General features: G+C 51.2%; 1 protein-coding gene and 1 non-coding gene across 2 annotated transcripts; both read right to left on the minus strand.

The window, feature by feature from the left end:
• Positions 1-1,761: 1,761 nt before the first annotated feature.
• trnai-uau (transfer RNA isoleucine (anticodon UAU)) lies at positions 1,762-1,854 on the minus strand. The gene is given in 2 exon segments: positions 1,762-1,797; positions 1,817-1,854. It is a non-coding gene; the product is annotated as a tRNA-Ile (tRNA).
• A 2,628-nt stretch (positions 1,855-4,482) lies between these two features.
• Positions 4,483-7,445, minus strand: LOC114646943 (mRNA decay activator protein ZFP36L1). The gene is made up of 2 exons (XM_028795368.2): positions 7,274-7,445; positions 4,483-6,259 (listed from the first exon to the last, which is right to left on the minus strand). The coding sequence occupies exons 1-2, from the start codon at positions 7,325-7,327 to the stop codon at positions 5,177-5,179; spliced, it is 1,137 nt and encodes a 378-aa protein (XP_028651201.1). The 5' UTR covers positions 7,328-7,445; the 3' UTR covers positions 4,483-5,176.
• Positions 7,446-10,534: the final 3,089 nt, after the last annotated feature.

The raw sequence follows: 10,534 nt of genomic DNA on the forward strand, positions 1-10,534 counted from the left end.
ATATCTATCTATCTATCTATCTATCTATCTATCTATCTATCTATCTATCTATCTATCTATCTATCTATCTATCTATCATATAGTGCCTTTCATATTATCTATCTATCTATCTATCTATCTATCTATCTATCTATCTATCTATCTATCTATCTATCTATCTATCTATTATATAGTGCCTTTCATATCTATCTATCTATCTATCTATCTATCTATCTATCTATCTATCTATCTATCTATCTATCTATCTATCTATCTATCTATCTATTATATAGTGCCTTTCATTATCTATCTATCTATCTATCTATCTATCTATCTATCTATCTATCTATCTATCTATCTATCTATCTATCTATCTATCTATCTATCTATCTATTATATAGTGCCTTTCACATCTATCTATCTATCTATCTATCTATCTATCTATCTATCTATCTATCTATCTATCTATCTATCTATCTATCTATTATATAGTGCCTTTCATTATCTATCTATCTATCTATCTATCTATCTATCTATCTATCTATCTATCTATCTATCTATCTATCTATCTATCTATCTATCTATCTATCTATCTATCTATCATATAGTGCCTTTCATTATCTATCTATCTATCTATCTATCTATCTATCTATCTATCTATCTATCTATCTATCTATCTATCTATCTATCTATCTATCTATCTATCGTATCCCCAAACTGAACTTTAGCAGCACCAGTGCTGTTTAACCCCAGTGGATCATCAGATATACTGGTCTCACTGGTTGTAATGCAGTTCCATAGGTTTCTCTAATAACCTCCCGTGGCCCCTCTCAGGAGTAGGTGGTCTTACAGTGTGTCCCACCTGAGCACTACTGCAGGTTAATAAGCAGACCTGTCCTAAATGCTGGGTGACCCGGTGTGGCCGTGTCGTGTGTCTCTTTTGCACTTTCCTTTTCTTTTCTTGAACCCGGGGCTTTGGCTTCAACTTTGGCTTTGATTTTTCAATTTAAGGAAAATGAAGGCGCAGCTAACGGGGGATGCTGGCCATTTGAACCATTCTGACTAAAAGACAAAGGGGATACAATGGAGAAACAAAAACAAGAATCCCCCCAAACCATCCGTTTCTACATTTTAAATGATTTATTCACTGACTCCTCATTTCAAATTTAAAAACGGCTACAATCGCATTCCAATACTTTGATGTCCCCTGCCAATCAGAGTCCAAACTTAAGAAGGGGCAAATGCTTTTTCACAGCAGCTGTGCTTCAAGATGCTGCCTCAGACCTCCACAGCACGGGAGGGTCAAGTCATCCCCACCCTTCCAGACCCCAAGGACAGTCACATCAAGGAGGAGCCTCCAGGTGGTCCGCATGAGGAGAGGGCAGGCGTCCCGTCCAGTGTTGGTCCCAGCTTTTCCCTAAAGATGGACGCTTCATAAACGAAGGTCGGTAGCCATGCCGTACTCGGCGTCTAAAGCAAGTACAAGAATCACGGCGGGACCGAGTGGGCGGGGCAGAACGGAACGCCTCTCATTGGCGGCACAGCGTTTAGAGCACGTGAGGCCCGTTGTGTCCTTCTGCTCCTTTCTCACATCCCAGCGATTCTTTCTTGGGTGGTCCAGCGCTCCGTCAGTACGTCAGGCAGATTGGCGATCGCGAACCTCAACACCCCCCCAGCCAGCCGGCCGGCCGCAATCTGTGCCCCCGTCCCTCATCACGGCAGGCGAGCCTTCAAACCCTCCATTCAGCCCCCCGAGTCAAAAGCGAGCCTTTTAAAAATGTGTGCTCCAGGTGAGGCTCGAACTCACAACCTCGGCATGGCTCCGCTCGTACTGCCGTATAAGTACCGCGCGCTAACCGATTGCGCCACTGGAGCCACGAAGACAAAGCGGCGAAAATGCCGTCTTATCTGCACGCGGGACGAGCTGCGGCGGCGGTGCCTGTCAGGTTGAGGCGGCGTGTAGATAGGGGGATCGTCGTGGGTCTGTGACAACTCGTCCGGGACACGGCATTGAAACCGTCAAAATGACAATTGTAGAAACTGCGATGAGCGGACAGGAGACAGCGACCTGCGCGAGTCACGTGACGGGGGCCGGCGCCGCTCGATTGCGACGAAATGGACACGTGAGAAGGGCGCGAATGTAGGCAAACAAAACAAACGTGGAGCCGAACCGAACCGAACCTGTCCGCGGCGGGCCTGACGGTCGCTTTTACCGATGCGTTCACTCGGCTCCCACCCTCGTCGCCGCCTTCACTTGTGCCGCAGTTCTCATTTCTTCCATGAGGTGGTGCTGGAGAGCCGCGGCCGCACAATCCAGCGGTGACGTTGCTGGCGGATTCCTCCACCCCCCCCCCCCCCCCCCCCACCCCAATTCTCGTCACGAATGTAAACATGTTGGGAAAACGTGAAGGAAACGCCTGGCGATCGTAAACGGCCGCCCCTTGGGATGGCAGGGGGGCTACACACCAACGCATCCACTTCAGATGAGTTCGGGCAGTTTAACACATCAGCAACTTGTTGGTTTAATGCCCAGGGTGGCACCGAGTTCTGGGTGTGTTACACTTTAGAGGGCACAAGGTTGAGCTCCTGTCATGGCGCTATATGCCTTTGGGTGGTCCTGGTAATGTTTCCATTTTCCAGTCCTGTTCCATAGTGTCTGTTCACTGGGTTTTGATTCTGTTGGTCTTGGCATCAACACAGAAGACCACCAGAAATGACACCTGGATGAGCAGCTGCTGGGTCTACCTGAGCTGGCAACATTGCCAGAGGGACACCCTGAACTGACAGCTGCCCATTTGAGAAAAATCAACAGAACTGGCACTGCCAACCATTGATAAAAGGATGGCATTGCCTGGGCATCGAGTTTCCTGGCACATTCTGGGGCTCACATTAAACAATAAATGAATAAAAATAACAGGAGAGAAACAACTGGATGGAATTTATGCAGCACTTGGCTCGTTGTTCACAACAAATCCTGAAACTAATGTGTCTTAACGCAGTGTGATTGTCAGTCGTTAGGACCCCCGTACTGCGACTGGACTGACGCTTTTATCGAAAGCGACTTTCAGAACTGGAGACACTCGGTTGCTTTACAGTTGGAGCACAAGCTGGTGACATCACCACCTGGCAGCCACATAGTGTCACTAGCAGGATTTGAGCCACAGCCTCGGAGTCTGAGGTCCAAAGTCTTAACCACGCTGCCTGTATATAGCGCCTTTCATAAAAAGTGACATCATTATTCAACTCCCTTGTGTCACACATGGAGGACATACGGCCGTGTTTGTTCTGATGGCTTGTGGTGGCACTAAGGAAGATGGGCACGCATGGAGAGCAAGTGTCCACCACGTGGCATATGTATGTAGTGACAAGCTTTGAGGACATGTCCAGTAACTGTCACAAAGCACTGCAGGGGAGGGCAAGTGGAGACCAGCATCCACCTGTGAGGTGGACATCACTGCAGAAGCAGGTTCATGAAGAGGGGTCTGCTCTGCCCCACTACTCGATACAAGCCACATTATCAACAGGGCACTATAAAACAAAAGGAAGGAATGACATGCCAGTGTCCGGGTGACATCCTTACATCACTGACATGGCACTCTGTCCTTCATGTAGGCATGGTGACGACCAGTGCAGCTCACCGATGGCCTCATCGTGGGGACTGAACCCTCTGGTTTGTCACTTCTGCTCCATGCATTCCTGGGCCACTTTAAAAAGGAGTCCTTGGTGTGCAGGGTGACCACCAGACTTTAAGTCCATAGGGATGGTGGATCAGGAGTCAGTGGGCCAGGGCGGCCAATCTGAGGGACGAGTGGTCAGTGGAGCGAGATGATGACGGTCAGCAGGAACAAATGGGACAGTTTGTCATTCTCAGGCTCCTTCTGGAACATTCTTGTCAAAAGTTTAACCCACACTAGTGCCTTGAAAGTTCCCGTCCCCGTCCTTGGCAGTCTACGTCCACCGGGACATATCTGATGTGTGTGTGGCACTAGAATGGACCTGGTGAGCCATTTAAAGTGCCGCTGCAAGGCGCTATATGCCCCGAGTAGCACAGACCCCCGAGTGCCTTGGCTTGAGTCGTCCCGCAGGCCCATTGTGTGGCTCCCTGCGAGGGGCTTTGTGAACGCCGTCACATGCTGGACACCCCGCTGAAGGGGCCGATTGTTCCCTCGTCTCGGCTTTTAGGCCCTGAATGTGGCCCACCCCCCCCTCGGTCATTAGTATGCAGCTCATTAGCATACAGATGTTACCTTTACACCCAAGCATTTGGGGTCTTTTGTCTTTGGGCCGGGCAGAGGGCTCATTGTGCTGGGGGCTTCGGCTGCTGCCCACTTTATCAAAACAACACAAAGGAAGGGAGAACAAAAGTGTCGTCGCTTCACTCCCATGAGCCCCCCGAGACAAAGGGGCTGAAAAGAAAGAGGGAGAGCTGATTGGAAAAGGGGGGGGGGCGAGCACAGGACTTGAACCCGTGTCTAACCTGGAAGAAGGAAAAGCCCCCAAAAGTTTGGAAATTCAAATTTTATTAACAAAACAAAAGGTTGACAAAATAAAATATATTAGGATAAAAAACATGGAACTGTAAACAACGACTTTAAATAAAAAAGGAAAAGCAAAACTCGAGGCCAGCAATCCGAGGAAGAATAAATAAAAAGTCCGTTAAGTTAACAAGAACACAAAAGCTCTCCGGCGTGTCACATTCTCTCCAGGGTGACCAATGTGGTCAGCTGAGGCACACCAGTGCCCGTCAATTCGCACCAAACTTTGGCGTTTCATTCAATCCATTGGAAGATTTGGGAATGCCAGGTGACCCTGCGGAGCGCCCGGATGGGGCGCAGTCACCCGTAAAGCCTTTCATTGTCACACAATCGGCGATAAAGCTACAGTCGGACGCACTTGGGGAACGACATTCAAAATAAATAAGCACTGGAGGATGATGGGCAGGGCCCCCCCCCCAGATGTCGACTCCAGGGTGGCACCTCGGCCCGTCCTCGTCTAAAGCTTCACACATTTCAGCATCGAAACGAGACTACAAATCACATTCCAGGTGGACGGGCCACCACGACCCGCACTCCTAAAACAGGCCCCCTCCAGTGTGGCCGTCCAGTGGGGCCAGCTGCCCTTCTGTTCAAGGCTTGGAAAGGGCAGGGGCAGGCACAGAAAATTCCAGAAAAGGGCTTTCCTGCCCAACACGGGCAGCTCAGTCATCCGACACTGACAGCCTGCTGAAGATGGGCAGCCGGCGCCCCTCAAAACTGGGTGACTCGGAGCCACTCAGGCTGCTGGAGCTGGTGTAGCCCTCCTGGTCGGACAGCGAGTCGGCCGAGGTGCTCCTCTGCAGCAGACCACCCAAGGCGAAGGCACTCCGGTAGGTTGGAGGTGGTGGGCAGCAGCGGCACCCGGAGCCCAAGTGAGCCCGCTCGTCGCTCAGGTCCCCGCAGAGGCCGAACCCGTGCTTCAGGGTGCCCGGCTCGGGGAAGACAGGTGAGAGCATCTCGGGACTGCTGGTGGACGGAGGGGGTGACACAGAAGACGCACGGGAGAAGGTCAGGGGCTCCTGCAAGTTCTGGAAGCCAGAGAGGGACGAGGACGTGAAGCCGGCGAAGCTGACGCTCTGGCGCATGAGCAGCGGCCGCTCTCTGGGCTGAGAGGGCAGGGCTGGACGCGGGCGCTGCTCCTCGGCGTTGTGGATGAAGTGGCAGCGGGCGCCGTAGGGGCAGAAGCCGATGGTGTGGAAGGTGCGGCACGGTTCCGTCTTGTACTTGGGGTGGCGGCTCAGGCCCCGCAGCTCCTCAAGGCCGTGGGCAAACTGGCACTTGGCACCGTATTTGCAGGCGCCGCTTTCCTCAAAGGTGCGGCACAGCTCTGTCTTGTAACGGGACGACATGCTGGCCGTGATGGGGCTGGCGGATTTAGGCGAGCTGGACCCCAAAGAACTGGTACTGACGGACAGCCCGGGAGGGGGCGCCAGGGTGGTGGGTGCCACCTGGCCTGTGTTGCTGAAACTGCCAACCTGGTTCTCGATCATGCTGACCGAACGGTCCACTCGGAAGGGGATGTGGTTCAGGCAGGACCGGGGGAGCTGCTGTCGGGGCTCCTGCGTCCAGCGATGCACATTGCCCTGCATTGACCAGCAGGACGGCTCGTTCAGGTGGTCAGCACTCCCACTGTTGAACTTGGAGTTGGCCAGGGTGACTGGAGAGGTGGAGTGACGTCGCTGGAAGCCCACTGGCTTTGGGGTCACCTGCTGTTCAGCCTCCGTGAGCTTCAAGTTTAAGAAGTTCTGCAAGAAAAAAAAAGACATGAATGGCTGGTCACCTAAATCAGCGAGTGACCACGACCCTCCCCACTATGCTGCACTTTGGCTCAAACACGCCCACTGGCACCTGGCACTCAGCCCAGCAGCGCCTGGCATCTGCCAAACGAGAGGAACGTCCATGAGTGGCATAGACGCCGAGCCGCGTGGAGACCTGACGCTCAGATAAGTCCGCAGACACGTGAACTGAGGCGCGCGCACTAAAGACCCGAACAAGCAGCAGGCCACGCGGTCGCGTTCACGAGATAAACAAGAGAAGAGGCACCTGAGCCACTGGCCGCGGCAGTAACACGCGATCGCTTCCACGCGCGCACACGTAGAGCACAACAGCAAGCGATCACACGTGACTTAAAGAGGACTCACACAGAAACAAGCACCTGGACACGCGATCGCGTCCACACCTCATAAACGCAAGAAGAAGCACCAAAGCAACCAGTCGCATCCACGCGCGCAGACATATTTACATTAGCATTCCGACTCGCGATCGCGTGCACGCGCACATATATTTACAGTAACATTAGCAGTCTGACTCGCGATCGCGTTCACGCGCACATATATTTACAGTAACATTAGCAGTCTGACACGCAATCGCGTCCACGCGCGCACACATAAAGACAACAACAAGCGCCCGGACTCGCGATCAGAGGTGATTTTAGAAAGTCCACGCGCGCGCTCTAAACACAAAGATTTGCACTTGTACAGGCGATCGCGTCCACGCGCGCAGATATAACTACACAAACAAGCGCCCGGACACGCGCTTGCGCCAGCGCACACATCCTGAGCCCGGCATCCTCACACGGTCGTGAATACACAATCATTCACGCATATACACACACACTCCTGGCACCCGCCTGCATTTTTGTGCAAATTCGCGCGTGGTATCGGGCTCATGTGGCAAAGCACAAGCAAAGTTAATTAAAGGCGCATGTCAGACTTGTTGCAAGTGCCCACCCTATTCAAAGTCTCCAAAGCTCTTCTCACCTTGCAAAAGTTGTCGTCTAACGCCATGAAGGGCGTCATGTAGTCGGAGGGCATGTCTGGCTGGGTTGGCACCGAGGGCACGCGGAGAGCTCAAGACGTTCCTGGCTGCTGCTCTGTCCAGTTATCTAAAGGACGAAACTCTGCCGAAAGTTTTAATACAAAGTTACAGAACCCCCTCCCCCCCCTCCACGGCGTGGCTCCTCCCTCCGCGGGTGAGGGGGAAGAACGCGAAGACACGCCCACATGTTCCCAGTCCGTATTGCTAGTGGTCTCATCAATCAGCGTGACACTGAAAAGGCTCATTTGCGTAAAGAAATAAACACCGGCGACAATACGAGCAGGTCGCTCGCTCGGTTTTCTTTCTTTCTTTCTTTCTTTCTTTCTTTCTTTCTTTCTTTCTTTCTTTCTTTCTTTCTTTCTTTCTTTCTTCAATGAGTGATGAAGGATGCAGGGACGCGCTGCAGACCCGTCCTGGAAAAATAATTTGAAAAATAAGTAAAAACAACCAAGAAAAGAAAAGACTGGCTTTAAAAGTCGGCTTTATTTCTCTCTGGTCATCTGGGCACCGCGCCTGGCGCTTTATAAAACTTTTATAAACTTCGGGTTTTGGCGTGGAGTTGGATCGGCAGTTTTCCATTTACTGCGATCTCCTCGTGTTTTGGGGAAGGGGCAACGACAATTAGGACAAGAAGAGCGAGGACCACTAGACATTAACATGCCAAAGGCGCTAAGAATTCATGACAAAGGCGCCTCACAGCGGGTGACCACTGCATGTCCGAATGGCGCTCGACGAGAGATGACGGACAGGGCAGTTGGATGAAGAGAGGCGCATGCGCACTGCCCAGTTCAGCCGCGTAGTAAACAACAAATGAGGCGAACGAGGAAATGCGCGATCGCGCCCGAGCACAGCTGCTGGCGTGTCTTCGGTGTTTGGTTCATATAGCGCCTTGAATGCTGAGCGCCATCGCTCTTTAAAAAAGCGTCAAATCTGAAAATGCACGCGTGTTTAGCGTTTCAAATGGCACACGAATAAACACCTCGGGGGGCTTCAATTAGATTCGTTCATTTATCGGTAACGCTGAGAAGTAAAAGTTTGAAACTGGATAAGCAAAGGCTGCCAGCGCGATCGGGACAGGACGGGACGCCCAGCAGAACAAACGGAGTGACCGGCGGCGGCTCCACGTGCGGCGCACGCTGAAAGATGAAAGACGAAGTCGCTTTAAAGAAACGGCGCGCCCGCCTCTGCTCCCACTCGCGTTTTAAATGAGCCGCGACGCGGACATGTCACGGCCACTGTCGTTAACCCACGAGTGACTCACTGTGCCTACTGACAAGAGCGTCTGAGAGGCTGTGGCAGTGGCCTGTGCCACCCTGGTCATGTCACATATGCTGGCAGCCCGCAAAGTGCAGAAATATGGCATTTTGACTGGGCAGCATTTACAAGTGAAAGGTGCTATATACAGTTATAAACGTCACCCCCCTTCACTTATTACATTTTATGTCACTACAATGCAGTTGATCGTTGTTTCCTGTTGCAAGGCACTATATAGATCTATCTATCTATCTATCTATCTATCTATCTATCTATCTATCTATCTATCTATCTATCTATCTATCTATCTATCTATCTATCTATCTATCTATCATATAGTGCCTTTCCTATCTATCTATCTATCTATCTATCTATCTATCTATCTATCTATCTATCTATCTATCTATCTATCTATCTATCTATCTATATCCACAGGACTTCCTTCCCGTGACACCCCCTTAGACGTTCCGCTGTTTCAGATGGCAGCGGGCACATTCTTCCAGTTCCACATTTTGTGTTGCTTTACATTTTATATAACGCCTTTGCTTTGGCTCTAGTGGCTGAATTTGACTTCACTTTACAGGTCTTCGGGTGGCACATGGCTGGCACTGCTGCTTTATTGTGCCAGCAGCTTGGGTTCAAATTGTGTACCTGGGTGATGCCCATGAGGGCTTTGCATGTTTTCTCCATGTATGTGGGACTTTTAATGGCATCTCAGTGGGCCAGACGTCATGCCCAGGACTGGTTCCTGCCTTGCACCCGATGCTGCTTGCACGTCATGGAAGGGTTCTCAGGGTTTAACCCTTTAAGTGGTCTCAGTGGGCACTTCTCCCCTCTTCTGTTCCTTCATCACTTGATCTTCTCAAAGGAGAATTAATGAGGGTCACTTGTCTGTCCTCTATAAACTAAGGGGGGGTGCCCTCGACTTGCCAGGCACTTTCAGACTCAACGCAATGCCACATGGTGCCCAGGAACTCCAAGATCTCAGTCAAATAAACATCAAAGCAGTGTGTGCCCTGGTGAATTGTGCTGCCCCACCACCCTCACTGAGTGTCTGTCCATCCATTAAGTGAGCCTTGAGGTGGGGGCTTTTCTCCATGGCACCAGTCACAGAGTAATGGACGGACATTGAAATGGGGCTTCATGAAATCTGCCTGTTGAGCTCCACTTTCACCATCCTGGGCAGCAGCTCCTCCGTCCACATGTTTTTAAAACCAATTCGCAATATCAAGGCCTGGGCAGCATGGCATGGGGTGGCAGGGCACCTTTAGCACATACCAGAACTCACTGAAATAAGGTATGTCAGTTTACCCCACACACAAGTGGGGGGCATGAGGGAAATGGTGTCTGGGTTGGCATTTGACCCCAGTGCACTGGAACTGTGTGCCAACAATGCCAATCACTACACAGTCACACCTGGGCAGTAACCGTAGCACACTGTGGTTCAAGTGGCAAAACAAGGAATGCATATCTTATGGCCTGTGCCAAGCACCATATGGAGTGACAAGGACACAAATGAGCTGAGTGGAAGGACTGGCAGTGGCATGGACGTTCAGTCGCTACTTTGGGCACAGAGCTTCGCTCACTGCATCATTACATTTGGGTCTTCAGATGTCGCACTCACTTCATTCATCTGGACCTTCACGTCCCCCAAACTAAATCACTCATCTGAAGCCCAGATGACGTCCCGAGGATGCCCATCAGCTCACGTGCCCATTCACCGTCCAGTGCCAACCACCCGTTCAGTTTCCATGCAATGCAGGGTGGGCTCCACGTTTTGCTCCTTGACCGCTGACCGGTGTGTTGGTGACAATGGTGGTCTTAATGTTTTTATGGTGATCTCTGATTTCCCACTTTGCTGTCACCCACCCTCTACCCCCTGCTGGAGGAAATTGTTTTAGCCATCAGAACAAAGACCACCTGCTGGGCAAGCAGACACCTCTGAGTGG

Source organism: Erpetoichthys calabaricus, chromosome 1, assembly GCF_900747795.2.
Source record: "Erpetoichthys calabaricus chromosome 1, fErpCal1.3, whole genome shotgun sequence".
NCBI lineage: Eukaryota > Metazoa > Chordata > Cladistia > Polypteriformes > Polypteridae > Erpetoichthys > Erpetoichthys calabaricus.

Bases quoted from the DNA above. Each gene is read 5' to 3' on its own strand.
- LOC114646943 (XM_028795368.2), bottom strand. From the start codon at position 7,327: ATGCCCTCCGACTACATGACGCCCTTCATGGCGTTAGACGACAACTTT. The intron at 6,260-7,273 runs GTGAGAAGAGCT...TTTTTCTTGCAG, and splicing joins TAGACGACAACTTTTGCAAG to AACTTCTTAAACTTGAAGCT.